Here is a 19270-nt window from a genome sequence, read left to right as displayed (position 1 = left end):
AATCATTGTCATAAATTTCAGGTTAACAAAATTTACTGTATAAAACATATAACTTAATTTAGTGTAAGAGGAGAAATAGACACTTGTCAAAGATTCACCCTGGGGCCTAGTCAACATTACCAAGAGTAAAAACTCTAACATCAAATAAAGTTTAGGATGAGTAATGAGTAAATAAAAGAGATTATAATGAAACTTCCCGTATTCTATATGTAGATGGGTCTGAAAAGAAGACAGCAATTCTTCATTTTGTTTTGCCTTGAATCATTGGGTACACACTGTTGTATTTTTTTGTGTTTGTGTTTAAGGCTTCCTATATGCTCATAAAAGATTTCTAGATATTGCTATGTTTTCTACAATGTCATAGTTTTGTGTGGCTAGATTCTGGTGGAGAGGGGGGGCTGTAGCTTCTACAAGAAGCAGCTAGAAGCTTTTTGTAGGCCTGACAGAGTAAACACCAGCTGACTCAAGGCCAGAGTTGCTGTTGACCAAGGTTGAGCCTAGTAGAAAAAGAATGCAAGAAGACGCTTACTGCCACCAGAGAAGGAAGTGAGAAGATGTAAGAAACTGTGCAGACACACCAAGGACAGTGAAGGGGTGGGGGAGGAGGTGGTCTGGGTGCCAGAGAGAAAGATGCCTCGGCAGCTCTTGGAGAAACCCATGGTGGAGCAGGTGCACCCCTGCATCCCTTGGAAAAGGATGAGACCCGTGGAGAGGCCCTACACTGGAGCAGGTGAAGACAAACAGAAGATGCTGTGACCCGTGTTGGAGCAAGTCTCTGCCAGCACTTGCAGCCCGTGAAGAGAGATAGAGACACAGAGATGAGCAAGAGAGAGAGAGAGATCCACACCGGAGCAGGTTTGCTGGGAGAAGAGGCTTCTGATCCTGTGGAGGACCAGGCTGGAGCAGTCTGGGCTTGAGAGACTGAGAGACATTCTATGATTTATGACTGCACCCCATAGAAGTGACCCATGTTTGGGCAGCTGGTGAATAGTGGAAGCCCAGTGGGAAATGACTCACATTGGAGATGTTCATGAAGGACCCCATGGTGCAGCAGGGGAAGGGTGTGAGGAATGCCCCCACCCCCCAGCTAAGAAGGAAAACAACTTGTCAGGAACTGATTGAACCCCCATTCCCTGCCCCTCCTCGTCCCACAGTGCTGGGGGAAAAAAGGAGAGGAATCATAGCTTAAGTCTGCTCAGAAGGGAGGGGTGGGAGAAGTGCTTTAAGATCTGGTTGCACTTCTCATTATCCTACTCATGTTTCACTGGTGTGTTGTGTAGATAGATATGCAATATGAGCTAGGGAGTCTGCTTTGGCAGAGGGGTTGGACCCGATGATCTCTTGAGGTCCCTTCCAACCCCAATCCCAGATTCTGTGACTCTTTGATTCTCTGTTGAGTCTGATTTGCCCATGAGTGACTTTGGTGGCTGTCTGGCCTCCAGCCAGGGTCAAACCACCACATGTAATTTACAAATTATGTTACAATTTTGGAAAACAGAGGATGCCATTTGTCCTTGGTTGGAAATGAACTGAGCCACTGCTAGGAATAAACCCCAACCCAACGAACAAAAAACCACCACCACCAAAAACTTTATAGAGAAAACCTAAATATATACTGGATCATAAAGTAAATACATACGCAAACACTGGGGGACTTCGCCACTCCATGTTCCATTCCCAACGCAAGTCAAAACAGCAGGAAAAGAGAGTTCGTATCCTGGAGAGCAGACATAGCTAATGCTAAATCCCCAGTCCAAATTTGTTCCTTCCAACCTTCCATTAGAGATCTGCGGAGGAGTTGGGCAGGTAACAGCTGCAATCATATTCAAAATAATTAGGCCCAGATGTAGTAAATATCCCCAGTGTACACAATTACTAGAACAACCATATGTGCTAATTTCACCTTTTTTTTAGAGGACAATACAATCAGGACATGCTATATACCTCATTGTATTCTTGCCATATTTCCTGAAGTTAGTACTTCAGGTTTCCTCCATTTAGGAGACATTGGCTGACTCATGAAATGTCTTAAGTAAAACACAATCCTTCATCAAACCAGGTAGGAAGACTACCTAAAAATCAGTATAGAGACTATGAAGTGTACAACATTTAAGATATGTCTGGTAGTATGCTACAAAATTATTTTCTCTATTTAGACAACATAGTTTACAATTATTTTCAGTTACTGTGGTGATACCCAAATTCTTTCTGTTAACCAGCTTAAACATTTACTTTTAATTCAAGGACAATTGCTCCAAAATATGATTTGAAAGCTTGTTTAGTTAGTTTGTTTAGCATTTGTTTAATGATTAGCTTTTTACCAAAAAGCATCCCGCTTCTAGATAGATTAACAAAATTTAAGGAGTTTCAACTTGAAATTGTCAGTGTTGCCAACAAATATTTTACTATAGTTTCACATTTCCAGGTCTCCCAGGAAAAAAAAAAAAACAAACCAGAAATAACTTCTACTTAGTTTTAGGAAAGAGGAGTGAAAAACACAACAGGACATTAAAAATAAACAGACATAACTGTAGTGATGAAGATAAATGTGCTACTCACTGGATAATGAGTAGTAACAGACAATTGGTAATTGAGAGCTGAAGGAAAAAGGGTGTAAAGAAGTTAAATGAAAAAAAAAATCTGAATAAAAAAAAAAAAAGAAATGTAAATTTAGGCCAAAGTTACTAGAATGTATGAGAAAGAGAAAAGAAAAACAGAGAAAAGCTGGGAAAAAATGATAGAGAAGGAGAAAGAAAGCAAATGAAACTAGAGTAGAGACAATTGGGGTAAATGACAAGAGCTGGTGACTATAAATAAAGCAGAGAACACACAGGTCACAAGAACGGAAGAAGGTAAAAGCTGCACTCATAATCTTTAAACCTATGCTTAACCAGCCATCATCTTACAGGCTCAAAAGCAGTCAGAGGCATGAGATCAGGTGTACTGCGTATTTGAATGTGATCTGCAGAAGGTTCACCATGTCCCATTTTTCCATTCTCATAACACACTTCAATGAGAGAATCTCAACTAGTTACACCACAAAGATGCACTGCAGCATCATTCAAGATGGGTTGAGATTATTGCATGAATGTACTATTCTTATTCAATAATTCTTTGCTAACAAGTAAACCAAATCTAAATTTTAAGGGCTTTTTTTTTTATACTTTCTGTTTCTCTTGCTCTGCTTCATAGATTAAAAATTAATGACCAAATAACAAACCTGAAAAAACACACAATAGTTTTTGCTGCATTTTCACTTTAATAGAAGTAAGTCAAAATAAGTCCTTCAAGCAACAAAAAGTCCGTCTGTGTTCTCAAAGAACTTCATGACTAGTCCACTTAAAAACATCTGTCTGTTTTAACTTGTGAAAAGAATAATAAAGGAAAAAATGCTGGTCAATAATTAGGGAAAAGGACAGAAGAATTAGCATGAAAATAGGTGTAATATAAGAATTTTGAGGTGAAGAAATCAGCAACTTCCAGGAACAAGGCAGAATGCCTCTCTAAGTGTTTTGGTCAGAGAGATAACCATAAATACGTAAATCAACATTTCTCAATTTGAAAGCTGAAAGTGTAATATAAATGCAAGTCTGCATGAAAGACAATATTTGAATGGTTGGATATTTAGCTGCAGATGAATATACATCTTTTTCCACTGGGCAAAGCAAGAGAATTATTTATATCTTCTATTTCAATGTGACAATTACACATAGATTTTCTGCCCAGTTCATTTTCCAATTATTTTAAATAAATAGCACCAGGGGACCTTGGCACTTCCTCCTGACAGCAATGACTAATTGTGATACATTTCAAACACGCTACTGCATATTACATAGAATAATAAAATCATGGAATGATCTGGGTTGGAAGGGACCTCAAAGATCACTGAGTTCCAACACCCCTGATGTGGGCAGGGACACCCTCCACTAGAACAGGCTGCCCTAAGCCACATCAACCCTCACCTTGGATAATTCCATGGAGGAGGAATCCACAGCTTTGCTAGAAAACCTTTTCCAGTGCCTTACCACTCTCCCAGTGAGTATTTTCTTCCTAATATTTAATCTAAATCTTCCTTTTTTTAGTTTAAATCCATTACACTTTATTCTATCACTATGTACCCTGGGAAACAGTCCCTCTCCAGATTACCTGTAGGCCCTTTTTAGGTACTGGAAGACTGCTAGAAGGTCTCCTGGGGCCTTCTCCAGGCTGAACGAGCCCTACTCTCTCATCCTGTCTTCACAGCAGATGTGCTCCAACCCCCGATCATCTTCATGGTCCTCTGTACTCACTCCATCAGTTCCATGTCCTTTGTGCACTGGGGACCTCAGAGCTGGACACAGTACTCCAAGTGGGATCTCATAAGAGCAGAGTAGAGGGGCAGAACCCTTGAACTGCTAGTCACACTTCTTTTGATGAAGCCCAGGATACAGTTGTCTTTCTGGGCTGCAAGCACACATTGCCTGCTCTTGTTGGGCTTCTCATCAACGAAACTTTTCTCAATCCATTCTCTGCCTAGCCTGTATTTGTGCTTGGGATTGTTCTGACCCACATGCAGGACCTTGCACTTGGCCTTGTTGAACTTCATGAGGTTCACACAAGCTCATTCCTCAAGTCTATCAAGGTGCCTTTGGATACCCCGCTTGACTGTACATGTAGTTTGGTATTGTCAGTAAAATTGATCAGAGCACACTCAATCCAATTGTCGATGCCACCAACAAAGATATTAAACAGTCCCAGTCTCAATACTGACTGCTGAGGAACACAACTCATGACTGGTCTCTACTTGCACATCAAGCCATTGACCTCAACTCTTTGCATGTGACCATTCAGACAGTTCAGACTGAGTGGTCCATCGATCAAACACATGTCTCTCCAGTTTAGAGAAAAGATTGTTGCATGAGACTGTGTCAAATGCCTTGCACATGTCCAGGTAGTTACATAAACTTCTCTTATCCACCAATACTCTAGCCCCATTATAGAATTTCACCAAATTTGTCAGGAACAATTTACCCTTAGTGAAGCCATATTGGCTGTAACCAATCACCTCCTTATTTTCCAAATGCCTGAGCAGAGTTTCCAAGAGGATCTGCTCCACAATCTTGTCAGGCACAGACGTGAGTGACTGATCTACAGTTCCCTGGGTCTTTCTTTACCACCCCTTTTAAAAATGGGGGTTATGTTTCTCCTTTTCCACTCTGTGGGAACTTCAGAGAACTGCCACAGCTTTTCAAATATGATGCAAAGTGGCTTAGCTACTACATTCCAGTCTTACTCCACATCTTTATCAATGGCATCGATGAAGGGATTGAATGCCCCCTCAGTAAGTTTGCAGATGACACTAAACTAGGAGGAAGTGTTGATCTGCCTGAGGGTAGGGAGGCTCTTCAGAGGGATCTGAACAGACTGGACCAAGGAGCTCAGACCAATGGGATGAAGTTTAACAAGGTCAAGTGTAGAGTGCTGCACATGGGACATAACAAACCCATGCAGTGTTACAGGCTTGGGGGAGACTGGCTGGAGAGCTGTCAGGCAGAGAAGAACCTGGGGGTGTTGGGTGACTGCAGGCTGAATATGATCCAGCAGTGTGCCTGGGTGGCCAAGAAGGCCAATGGCATCCTGGCTTGTATCAAAACCAGTGTGGCCAGTAAGTCTAGGGAGGTAATTGTGTCCCTGTACTTGGCATTGGTGAGGCCACACCTTGAGTACTGTGTCCAGTTCTGGGCTCCCCGCCATAAAAAGGACATTGAGGTCCTCGAGCAAGTGCAGAGAAGGGCAACCAGGCTGAACGGGCTGGAGGGCAAATCCTATGAGGAGCGGCTGAGGAAGCCGGGGATGTTTAGCTTGGAGAAGAGGAGGGTCAGGGGACACCTTATCATCACCTACAACTACCTGAAGGGAGGTTGTAGAGAAGTGGGCGATGGTCTCTTCAGCCAGGTGGCAGGAGATAGAACTAGGGGAAATGACATGAAGCTGTGCCAGGGCAGGTTTAGATTGGATATTAGAAAAGAAAATTACTGAAAGAGTTGTCAGGGCCTGGATCAGGCTGCCCAGGAAGGTGGTTGAGTCACCATCCCTGGATGTGTTCAAAAAAAGGTTTGATGAGGTACTTAAGGATATGGTTTAGCGTAGGATGGGAATGGTTGGACTCGATGATCTTCGGAGGTCTCTTCCAACCTTGTGATTCTGTGATTCTGTGATCTTGGTTAGAACCCAGGCCTTTTCTCTTTGATTGATACTCTAAAAATAGACAAGGAAAGCAACTTCCCTGTCCATGAGTGGAATATTCTTTCTGCATAGAAAGGAAAATTTAACAAGAAGCACTGAGATATTTTGCTTGACAATAACCTTCCAACACCTAACATTCTGTGATTCTGTGTAACGTTCTGTGATCCTCCCGTTCCCTCAGGTCCCATTGATTCATCTCATCAGGTACCATGGACTTTTTCACATTCAGGTTCCTTCGGTGGTCTCAAATCGGATCTTCTTGTTCTTAATTCTCCTGCAACTTGGGCAGTTTGACTAGTGCCCTTGCTGGTGAAGACTGAGGAAAAAATGTCACTGAATACCTCATCCTTCTCCATATGCTAGGTAATGAGGTCTGCTATTTCCTTCTACAGAAGGCTTGAATTTTCCCTTATCTTCCTTTTATCACTGACATACCTGTAGAAACTTTTCTTCTTGTCCCTGACATCCCTGGGCAGATTTAATTTTATCAGGTTTTTAGGTTTCCTATCTTGATCCCTGGCTGTTCAGACAATTTCTCTGTATTCCTCTCATGTTACTTACCCTTGATTACATCCTCTGTAGGCTTCCTTTTTGTGTTTGTTTGTCCAGGAGCTTCTTGTTTGTCCATGCAAGTGTCCTGGAATTTTTGCCTGACTTTTTCTTTGTTGAGATGCATTGCTTCAGAGCTTGGAGGGGGTGGTCTTTGAATAATAACCATCTTTCTTGCGCCCCTTTTCCCTCCTGGGCTTTGTCCCGTGGCACTCTAACAGGCAGGTCCCTGAAGAGGCCAAAGTCTGCTCTCCTGAAGTGCAGGGTAGTGTGCCTGCTGTGCACCCTGCTTGCTGCTCTAAGGATCTCACACTCTACCATTTTATGGTCTCTGCAGCCAAGGTTGCCCTTGAGTTTCACTTTATCCACCAGCTCCTCGTTGGTGAGAACAAGGTCCAACATGGCACCTGTCCTCATTAGCTCCTCTCTCACTTGGAGGAGGAAGTTATCATTGACACATTCTTGGAACCTTGTGGATTGCTTGTGCCCTGTTGTGTTCTCTGTACTTCCCAAAAGTATCGTGGTGGTTGAAGTCCTCCAAGAGAACAAGGGCTTGTGAATGTGAGGCCACTCCTATATCCCTGTAGAGTGCCTCATCTGCTTGATTGGTTTACATCCATCAGACCCCCAATATAATGTCCCCTGCCCTCCCTTTAATCCTGACCCATAAGCTGTGGGTGGGCCTCTTATCCATCCCCAGGGAAAACTTCATGCACTCTAGAGGATCACTCACACAGAAGGCAAGACATCTGCCTCATCTCTCCTGCTCTTTCTTCCTTAAGAGCCCATATCCTTCATTTGCAACAGTCTAGCCAGAGGAGCCATCCCATCATGTCTCCATGATGCCAGTAAATTCATATATTTTTTTTAATTCCACAGCCAAAAATATGGGGGTTATTAACTTACCTAGTTCACTCATACAAACTTGTGTGGAGTAGAACAAAATTCTGAGAACACTACATTTTCTGCATAGGATTATCATTTAGTATTTATACAAGCAATAAATACGTATGACCAAAAACCCAGAAAGACTCAAAGCCAAAACTGACAGTCTTAACTCTTTCTATGTATGGTTCTATTTGAATCAAATCAATTAGATGTCTTGGTCCCAGGTAGGTGTCTGCGACACTATCATAAATACATGTTTATATGATTTTCTATCTGTTCAATTAGAGCCACTCTTGGAGACAGACCAACAGAATCTTGATCAATAGAACCAATATGGCCATTCTTCCATTCTGAAAACAAGGTTTGTGATTGATGTTGGCTGGTTAAGAGTGTACAGTATCAAAGGTGAATTACAATTAAACTGGACTTTATAAGATATTGGAAGAATTGTATTCATCAAGGAAAGTAATTGCAACTGGCGTGGAGTTATTTATTTTTGGTGAATGAATTCAGGGGAGGAAAATGAGAATTGCTGACAATGTATGTACCTGTAATTCTTGAAAACAAAACAGAAGGAAGATAGATGACAAGTAAGTACAAATTTAGCCAACTAACTTTTAAAAGAACAGAGGTCAGACGTGTGACTGCAGAAATAAAACACCAAAGCTGCAATGCTGCTTCTCTACAGCTATGGTATCAGGAAGTGAGAAAAACTACTCTAGAGAGAAGGTGGTTTAGGGTTATCAAGCCAGTTTCTCATAGAAAATTGATTTGATGACAAAGAAAAGGTAGCCTTTCAATAGCATTCATATGTCTGTTCTTTAATTTCAACAGAGAGCATTAAAAATTCCAATAAAACAGAAAAATTAGAAATGCAATTAGTAAAAGAGAAAGGAAGATCTTGAGATTAATCCATTCAGTTTTCACAATAGAGAAAATAACATGAAGCAGAAAAAAATGTTTATTAGGAAATTTTTCTAGAAGGATTTAGTCTTTTTTTGCTGAGTATGTCGATACAGCACAGTGATGCTCAAAAGTGCACATCTAATGAATGAGGAATCAAAGAAAAATCTTAGTATTACAGATAGAATGACACAGAACAATTTTCCTTTGACAGAGTTCAGTTGTATTTATGCAGACCTTTCCCAAAGATGTCTATCACATGCTTCAGTGGTCTTTTTGTGAAAACAGGGACATATATAATGTCTTATTTGGTATGACATTCTAACCTTAAAAAAAACCCAACCCAACAAATCTAAACCATTATTTCATATTCGTTAATTCATTTTAACAGCAGGGTAATAAAATGTTCTATCAAGCTATAACAATACTGTGCTAGTATGAAAAATAAAAAGGAAGAGAATCACAGGATGAAGTCACTGTTCCTGCAGCCAAAAAATCAATTCAGTGTATTCATACTAGCAGAGTTTTTATTTCTGTTGAACTATTTGTCTGACTCATTACAATGAACAGTGGATGTAAATGTCATAGGAGAAATAGTTGACAATAAAAATAATGTTGTACCTTTGCATGTTGGGATTACTCCACTCCACGTGCCATTGCTTGTACAAGTGCGAATTAAGGAGCTATTTGATTCCATTGTATAACCAGGTTGGCACATGTAAGTAACATTTTGTCCAACAACATAATCATCACCGTATCTCATGCCATTGGCCGGAACTCCTGGATCTCCACAACTGATAACTGCAAGTAAATAGTTGAGGAACAGATTTTAAAACCTAAATGTGATTCATTTATATGCGAGGGAGAAAACAGGACAACACTAGGAATTTATTGGGAAAAAAAAGGAGAAGGAAAAAGTACCATAAATCTTATTTCCATCCAGAGAAGATAAACAAATATGTCATCTGAATTAGTTGCCAAACACCACATGTGGAGAAGTGTAACAGTTACATTTGGAGAACATCAATACATTTGTTCAACAATCGAAGTAATGGGCTGCACAATAATATTTCAAGATTTTAAAATTTAAAAATTCACAAGAAATCACACACAGAATGACACAGAATCACAAGGTTGGAAAAGACCTTTGAAGATCATCAAGTCCAACCAATCCCATCCTAAGCTAAACCATATCTCTAAGTACTTCATCAACCCTTTTTTTTAAACACATCCAGGGATGGTGACTCAACCACTTCTTTGGGCAGCCTGCTCCAGACCCTGACAACTCTTTCAGTATTTTTTTTTTTTTTCTAATATCCAATCTAAACCTGCCCTGGCACAGCTTCATGCCATTTCCCCTTGTCCTATTTCCTGTCATCTGGCTGAAGAGACCGTCGCCCACCTCTCTACAACCTCCCTTCAGGTAAGATGAGAAAATCTCCAGAGGTGACTGCTGATCTCAGCCGTTCTATGGTGCTGTAACATGACTATTCATTTCTGAATATTTTAGAGATCTAGTACCTATATCAGCTTAGATACAAGTTTTAGCATATGGTAGGGGTTCTGCCCTCTTTTAGGTATTAGTAAATAGTAAATTCTCAGAGCTCATACCTTTTTTGGTAAGATTTTCAGTCAACTGTTCTTTATGTATTCTAACCACTTCAGGGGACACATAGCAAACTAAAACCCCTAAATAACATTATGACTGGAATAAACATATAAGTTGATGTACTTTTTGAATGTATAATCACAACAAAGAGAAAACTCTGTATTAGAAATGTCAATAAATTTATTGTATAAAAAAAGTAAAATACTTATATATTAATTAAATCAATAATATTGTTCTATATCACATATAATATTCATAATGCCTCTCTTTGTTTTATTAGGATACATTTCCTGTTAAGACATTTCTCTAGGTTTTAACAAAAAATCCCAAATTTCTACCTGAGTACGTTTTTCTTTTGAGAAGACTGTTCTGGCTTGAACCACATCTAAATGTCATTCTAATGCATAAGAAAAAAATATAAATGCAGCCACTGTCATAAAATACCTTTATCCTTGGTATAAATCATCTATTATAATTTGGAAAATAACCAATAAACGTAAGGCTCTCTCACAGGTTTGCTGACTGTAAAAACAGCTGTTCACAAGCCTAATGTTAAAGATGGATTTAAAAATAGCATTAGGAGAAGCTTTCTTTACCATCCTACTTTTGGCTTCTATATGGGTTGCTGTAAATCTATAAAGTAGACAAGTCTAGGAAAACAGATTGTTGTACCTCTGATGAGATTGTGTTCCCTCAAAATGATAGGCAGTTTCATCTGTCTCATAAATGTAATATTTTCATAATTGTTACTAGAAGATGAACTAGGACATGTAATAAAGCAGGAAAGAGGGGCTTGAAAATAAACTGTTGCAAAATGCTTATTATGAATATGAGAAAAGGTGAAATATCTTCTTTTAGCTGAGTAGCCAGAGCTAGTATAAGGTTAATGAAGGGACCGAATAGAAGATGTTATCTGAATGTGGGAAATCAGTTTTGACCTCAGAGTCACTACAAAAAGAACTCTCAAGCTTTCATTTCAAGTTTTTTCTTTTCTGCCCTTGGTAACACTGGAATACTATACCACTAACTTTTCATGATGAAGAAAAGCAATTAAATGAATAAGGTTTGAACATGAAATATCATGAAATATAAACATGATTAAAAATACATACTTGAAAAGAATTAAAGTTGGTGGATCATTTAACTATAGAACTCCTTTAAACTGTAGCAGCAGTCTATTTTACTATACTGTGTCTGTCTTTAAAAAAACATATTCTTCAGCTTCTGATAGCACTATATTTAAAAAAAAAATCCTATACACAATTATGTATGAAGTAGTGCAAGAAAAAACTGAAAACTTAATTTATGTGCATCAGATAAGAGAAACACAAAGAATATTCCTTAGAATGTGTCTTACTTGTGCAGTTTGGCAAGGATCCAGACCATGTTCCATTGGCAGTGCATTGTCTTACAGATGATCCAGAAAGTATGTATCCTTCCATGCAGGAATAAATTACTGAATTAGAGTAAGTAGTTCCATCAATGCGAAATACTTTTCCATTTGCAGTTGTCCCTGGATTACCACACTGCACAGCTATAAAGCAAAATGGGTTGGGTTTTTTTTATTGTAGCAAAGATATTTTTTGAAATAGTAATGTCTAAGGACAACCTCACTGACAGAAGTGTTATGTGACAGAATTCTGTACCTAAGTATATTTGCTACCGAATTAAAAGTACAGGATAAAGTCCAACTATTATTTCATAGGCAGGTGCAACAATTTCACAGTTGTTCAGTGCTCAGCTTTGGAACTGTGATGTCTCTTTCACATATATACCTGTAATCTGTAAGACCTAAACTAGAACAATGTACATTGGTTTGCATTACACACACACATATGTACATATGTATCTGTGAATAAGATTCACCATTTCAAGAGATTTTTAGGGGAATAAATATCAAATGCATCTTAAAATGCAAAAGGCTAATCTAATTACATAATACACAAAATTAAAGAACAACAGAAAGTTCAGCTGGACATATCCCTTCAGGTACCAATATACAAACTTAAACATACATATATATATATGTTTATGTCAGGATGCACATCAGCAGAAAGGACCTTATAAAACCAGCCTGTGCAAGTTCTTAAAATTAGTTTATTACTTCATACAGTTAATGCAGTCAACAGTGATAAAGTGGATAAAAAGAGTACAGCTTCTCAAATTATTTTCTGGTTTTCAAGAAGCTGTTCTCTGAAGATGAGTCTCAAATTGTTTCCTTTTTTGAATCAAAGTAATTAAGGTAATACATTATTATCCATAAATATCCTGCTAGACTTTTATTTTATGGTAATATATCTAGCCTGAAATTTCTAGATGTATTTTTTCCAAGTAAATTTCCTTCAGCAATTTGTTTTCTATTGAAAAATAATAATACTGGCAACAGTATTAGTGAATATTTTTTTAACCCAATCATTTATGACATAGATATATCTAACGAAATCCTGACATTGACCTTTTCCTAAAACTTAGCTCTTTTTTCTGAAATTCCAGTGTAAAACTCAAATGATGGTTAGCTTTTGAAGGGAAAAATCTTTCAGTAAAAATTAAGTTATAGATGCCTTCTGTTCAATTTTTTTTGTACTGGATAACACATGAAATTGATGCTGACACAAGACTGAGAAGAAATAAACTGTTCAGTTTTTCTCTTTTCCCCCAAAACTTTGAAAACACGCACTTTCATGAGTGCCAGGAAGTGATTCGTCACTTGATGCCAAGTCATTACTATGGTGTAACAAAGTTATTCGGTGAAAAAAAGATCAGTCCAAAAATCAACTGTTTACAACTCAAAACTGGCAATGTATAATTCATTTTCTGATTAGCATATTTAACAATTTAAAAAAAAAAAAGAAGATGTTCTGTGATTTACCTTTGCACTCCGGTTGTCTTCCTGTCCAGCTTCCATTTGCCAGACATGTTCTTTCTTCTGATCCATGAAGTATATATCCAATATCACAGCTGAAATGTACTATGCTTTTAATTTTAAAATTGTTTTCTTCTCTAGACCCATGACCTGGGATACCTGGATCACCACAAGAACCAGATGTATCACCTAGAATTTAGAGTGCAAAGATTACAATAAGTATGAAATATCATTATGATACTGCATTTAAAATATATCTATGTATTCATAATTAAACTTATAGAATATTTTTAGAAATAAACAGATATCCCAAAGGGTGAGAATCCATGAAATTACAAATTTATTTGATTTTCAAATAATTTCTTTTTAATTTTTTTACAGAAGTTCAGAGCAGAAATTATGATTATCCTTAGGTCATGCTAAAATTTTGGTAAGAGAATCATCAAACATGAACAGGGAAACAGGAAGAAAGCCACAAAAACTTGGTAATTGTTAATTTAAAATAAGGAATTCTGAGGAAAACCAAGGTCCTGATCGTTAAGATAATTTTTGTGTTTGCCTATAACAAACGCTTATAAAATACTTCCTAGTTTTATATCACTAGAGTTGTAACAGTTTGCCATTGAATGTAAGGTCTAGAATAGAACTTTATCTACACCAGACATGAGGTATTTCTTTGATTCATAGAAATGTTGAAAGCTCACTTCAGAATTGCCTAATAGCTAAAATCTCCCTCAGTTAGAAATGTTAAGAGTAAATTCTAAGATAGGGATTTAATGTTTTGTACTCTGTTATATATCAACATGAAAATAATGAACAGAGTCATAATAATATTTAAGGTTATACACCTAAACCTTCATTCATCTATAGAATGTTTAGGAAGATCTTAGTAATAATGTATTTGGTCAGCTGGTGAGTTGTTTAGCTCTTTTAATATGTACTTAGGATCTGTTGGGTTTTGGTTTTTGGGGTTTTTTTTGTTTTTTCTTTTTAAAGGTCTTAAAGCTGTATTTTCCGGTGAAAGAGATGAAAGCATATTGTATTACTGAGATTCAAAATAAAAGAGCTGAATTCGAGAATTTTTGGAGCTGCATTCTTCAGGAAAATTAGCTTATGGTCTTCTGTGACAATCTGCAAATAATTTGAACAGTCTTCTTAAAAAAATAATTCAAACATCATAATATCTTCATCAGCATATCTTCATCAGTTTGCACTTAGTTACACAAAATTAATGAAGAATCAGCAAGAAAGCTTTACTTCTACTGAAGAGAGTAATTTTGTAGCTTCACATTAGAGACAATTATAGTACAACATTTGTACAGTTAATATAAATAATATTTTCTTTAGAATAACCATAGTTTTCTGATATTTATTTAAGCTTAAATATCAGTAATAAGAGAAATTCCTACACAGAAGTAGTAAACAAAGGTGTCTGCTCCAAGTATCCAGAAGACCAAATGAGACAAAATCACTATCAGCTCTATGGGGAGATAGGACCCTGGAGTTATAGATACAGAGAAAAACATACTTCCCATTGCCTTGGTTGGCACTGTGTGTAAATACACTGTTGGAGTGATTGCCTGGACACATCTCTTTACTAAGAAAAGCATGTACAGAACTGAATAGTGAAAGGAAGAAGAGTAAAACTAGTTTGCTTTGCAAATTATGGTGTACAAGGAAATACTTGTTTTTTTGTCTGGTATGTCCAAGAAGCTGACCATATTTTTGTAACTTACGAAGGTAGTTCATATGAAAACCTGAAGCCTTGTAGGTCTTGCTTACGTCTTTTTATTTCCTTTCATATAGACCATGCTTATTTCCTTCCTCAGAAATATAACGAAAAATGGTATAACTAAACACCTCACAGGAGCTGATCTGCACAACTCCTATGAGCTTGAGGGAAAAGAGGATGCAGACACAGACCCTCAGACTGAAGGAACATCTGGAGAGTCACTGAAAAGAGCAGAACTTTTCTTGGAAATACTAAGAGAATAATCCTGGCAGTTCATACTACTGCTCTAACCCTTTGCTGATGCAGCTAACTGTGAATCAAGCCAATTTAAACAAGCTTAAATGGTCACCTTTCATTTGTGAATAATCAAACTAACATAGTCAAGGCTATTGCATTGTAAACCTTTATAGCACATATGTGCAAAAAGTATCCTATGCATTGTAACGCTTTCAGAAATAACAAATTAACTCAAGGAAATATAAAAGCTAGCTATCTGTCTGGTTCAAAATCACAGGTTCTTCGAGGCTTACTCATTTCATTGTGTAACACAGATCAATGAAGCAACCTGCAAGCCCTGTTTAAAAGTAAATTGTAAATAGTTCCAAATTATAGTAAGTAGTTTTAAAGCCTTACAGAATACTTCATGTCTGAGCTACTTAGGTAACTTAACATTCCTCTATTTTAAAAATAGTCTGCTAAATATTTTTAGAACTATTAAAAATGCTCTAGATGAAGATTTTTTTGCTGTTACTGTTATTTTAGGACTCTCTATATTACATTTGCCAGTATTATTTATTTAGACTATGAAGAATTCGAGGCAGGGCCTATTAATTACTCTATACTTGTAAAACCTTTACAATAACAGCTCGGTTTTCAGCAAGTTACTTGGCATTTTGCCTAAAATAGTTATATGATGAAAAAATGAAAATAGACTTATTGCTATATTGAGTATAAATTATATATTCCTCTTGTAAATGATTCCTCTTGTAAATGTTATTTCCTAATGTCTGATTATTACCAGGAATTATTACTCTTTTAATCTTATAGAGGTTAACCATGAACTCTTTTGATTGAAGGTCACAGAAATAATTTTTCTTAATGACTAATCACATCAGGAAGTGACAGTGTTATAATCAATGATATCATAATAGAACATATTTTTGTTACCTCATGCAGAGATTCAACTAAATGATTTTCACAGTGGTTTATGAGCCATCCTTCACTTAGATACATAACCAATTCTTAGCTGGCATTTAATTTTAATGAAAATGCATTTAAATTTTATTTTATTTAGACCACTTAAGTAAGTAACAACTATTGCTTCACTTATGAGGAACTTTAAGTTACTGCAAATTTCTGACTCCAGAAATACATACAAGATATTCTGATACACAAGTGGTGACTGAAAACTGTGTTTCTGATTGCCAACAGGTATCAATGGGAATTGAGAATTCCTTCTAGCTCTAGGATGTTACATTAAGTGCCATGTAGCAATAAGGAACAAAATTTGTAGCAATAAGGTGACAAAATTTGGTTACCTTATGTTTGCTGATATAGCATTTTCTGCCTGAATTCTTCTCCACATACAAAAAGCACAAGCATGTTGTATCTTTCATTAGTTGAACATTATGCATTATTCATTATTAATATAATAATCAAATGTAAAAAATTAAAGCTTTAATATACATTTAAAAATCAAGTTTTCAAGGCTAATAATAAAAAGTAATGATTTTACATAATTTTAGATGGAAATTCTGTATGATAATCTGCAAAATGTTTTTAAATGAGAAAGGACTTCAAAGATACACTTTGAAAGCAAAGTATCAATTTTTTTCTAAACTAGCATTATAGTTTGATACAAGTAGAGGTAAAGGGTTTTTTTCCCCAACAAGCATGAATGCATACTAGCAGAAAAAACATTTTTGATGAATGTAGTCTGAATTTGAAATTCTCATAAATAATCATCTACAAAGTATTATTACTTTACATTAAGCTTCGATTTCTGGTGTGTGGCTGTAAACATCACAGGTTATAAGAACATGATCTTTGCTTCCACTGTGAAAAATTTCACTTTGATTTCATTGGTAGAAAGTTAAGGTATTAAATTGGGTGATCATGTTTTCTAGTTTCTGTTACATTTTAGATTGTAATGACAGATTAGTGCAAGAAGAAGAACTCAGAGAGCACTCTCATAATACTTAGTTCTTTTCTGTAACCCCTTCCTAAAAGTTTGAGGTAGATGGTCCAAGTACTGAAAAATTCTACCAAAACTTTGGAATTTAGTGCAAGATTTTAATCAAGAAACACTATTTTAATGTTTGTTATTTATTTTTAACTATTTATGTGACATTGGCTCTAAAAACTGCATATTCTGAAACTACAGCTGATTAAATCAGTTTATACAAGAATACAATGAAGAAATGAAGGCAGGGGGGAAAAAAAATTGGATTGGAATATGTGAGACACCACCTGTAGCACTGCATCCAATTCTGGGGTACCTAGTAAAAGAAGGACATGCACCTGTTGGAGCAAGTCCAAGGGAGGGCCATGAAGAAGGTCAGAGGGCTGGAGCATCTCTCCGATGCAAAAAGGTTGTGACAACTGGGTTTGTTCAAGCTAGAGAAGGGAAGGATCCTCAGAAGACCTCATTGCAGCCTTTCAATATATAAAATACATAAGAAATATAGATCAATTTTTTTTTTTTTTTGATATCACAAGGGGCAATGGTTTTAAACTGAGCTGGTAGGTTAATAAAGGAAGACATTTTTCTAAAAAGGGAGTTGTGAGATCCATGCCTGGAAATGTTCAAGGCCAGGTTGGATAGGGCTTTAAGAAAACTGATCTAGTAGAAGATGTCCCTGCCCATGATAAGGTTGTTGGACCACATATTCTTTTGTGGACCCTTCTGATCCAAACAATTCTGTGATTCTATCATTTAATAATGCTGTAAAGAAACTTGAACTTTCAGTGTAAAACTGGCAGTAGTACTGTCAAATATGCATAACAGTTATTTATCACTCTTGTTTTGGCATGTTTACAACCTGAGGAAAAAAGTGTCACTTGTTTACTCCCTATTTTCTGCCTTTGAAGATGTCTAAGTACTCTGAATTACATAGGTCTGAATAAGGTCCAAAATTCCACTGATTTTTTTAGCATCTATAATGGAAACATGAAGGTGACAAGAAAGAACATCACCCCAGTGTTTGTTCAGAATTAAAAGTGATAATATGATTAAGCTCTATCATAATATTTATTTACATATTCTATGATAAGAAATGCTATTTAGGCAAATTCCCAAATTTGTGTGTGTCTTGGATTTCTGTTTTTCATCTGATCACCACTGTTGAAGTGAATCTTACTGAAGTTGTGAAACAGAACATTTCTGAGCAATAAATGGTTCAGAAAACATCCCTACTTTGGTAAGGACTAACCAATTGCAAGGATTAGATGGTATTCCCTCAAAACGAAGCATTTTATATTAAAATGATGTGGAGCCCACTGGGTATTACTCTAAAGGTGGACGTATTTTGCAATTAAGACATATCTGAGGTGTCATCAAGTCAATAGATATTTTGCAAGTTAAAAAACCCCAAAAAACCCCTGTCATCTTGAAGAGAAAATGATGCAAATTTTCCCCATGGAAATTAATATTCTGTCAGGAAGTCACATAGAAAATATTTTGAAAACAAAGCAGTTCCTTTAACATTCTATTGAATGTGCAATTTCCTATTCATGTTAAACGTCACTGAGGAAACCCAATTCTCCAAAATTATTTCCTTTCCAATAGATATTTTAGGTATTTTGGTTTTACTTGACTTCTATTGAGATACTACTCTAGTATTATGCATGATTTTACTGATTTGAAAATGGCCTTCTGACATAATCAAAATAAATTCAAAACAACTTTAGGGCACATCCATTAATTTTAAAAAAAATTACCTGAGCAGTGAGGAAGAGATCCGCTCCAGTGTCCATTTAACTGACATGTACGAGATGACTGCCCTAACAATGATCGTCTACCTGTACAGGTATAATGAACAGTAGCCCCAAATGTATATTTGTCTCCAGACAGGACCGCGTTAGGAGGAACGCCAGGATGGCCACAGTCAATCACTACAATGCATAATTATTGGAGATAAAAAAAGGTTATTATCACTGATCAAACAGTTTGTATTTACCATTTTCCTAATGCCATACATAAACTTTGTGAAGACACTGGCTTTTTTAGGGTTTGGGGGAGGGAAGTACATTAGGTGATAAAAACTGCAAAATATATTACAGGCCAAAAGCTGTGACACAAGTGTTTGGAGATGTCATAAAGGTATTTTAGATATAGATGTTGATGCTCACAGAAACTTATTCGCTAAGTTGGTCTTTATGGCACAAACACATGCACACACACGCATGTATTCTTCAGAGGCAGAGATTACGTGGACCTTCATCTCTCATCCACTGCTCCCAAATCATTAGTCATGAACAATTTAGGCTAATAAACAAGATA

The 19270-nt window shown here is 36.8% G+C and overlaps 1 protein-coding gene across 3 annotated transcripts in view; it reads right to left on the bottom strand.

The window, feature by feature from the left end:
* CSMD3 (CUB and Sushi multiple domains 3) overlaps nucleotides 1-19270 on the bottom strand; it is a gene marked incomplete at its 5' end in the record, with an annotated part of 624550 nt that overhangs the window by 32618 nt on the left and 572662 nt on the right. For all 3 annotated transcript variants that reach the window (XM_084280272.1, XM_084280273.1, XM_084280274.1), the window contains 5 exons: nucleotides 1640-1813; nucleotides 9187-9366; nucleotides 11532-11708; nucleotides 13044-13226; nucleotides 18709-18882. In XM_084280272.1, coding sequence (XP_084136398.1) covers nucleotides 1640-1813; nucleotides 9187-9366; nucleotides 11532-11708; nucleotides 13044-13226; nucleotides 18709-18882 — 888 coding nt within the window. The remainder of the gene's footprint in view (nucleotides 1-1639; nucleotides 1814-9186; nucleotides 9367-11531; nucleotides 11709-13043; nucleotides 13227-18708; nucleotides 18883-19270) is intronic.

The sequence above is a fragment of the Gallinula chloropus genome, assembly GCF_964237585.1.
Source record: "Gallinula chloropus genome assembly, chromosome: 2".
In the NCBI taxonomy this organism is placed as follows: domain Eukaryota; kingdom Metazoa; phylum Chordata; class Aves; order Gruiformes; family Rallidae; genus Gallinula; species Gallinula chloropus.
Note: the sequence above shows the minus strand (reverse complement) of the source record. Positions and strands in the feature narration are given on the sequence as shown.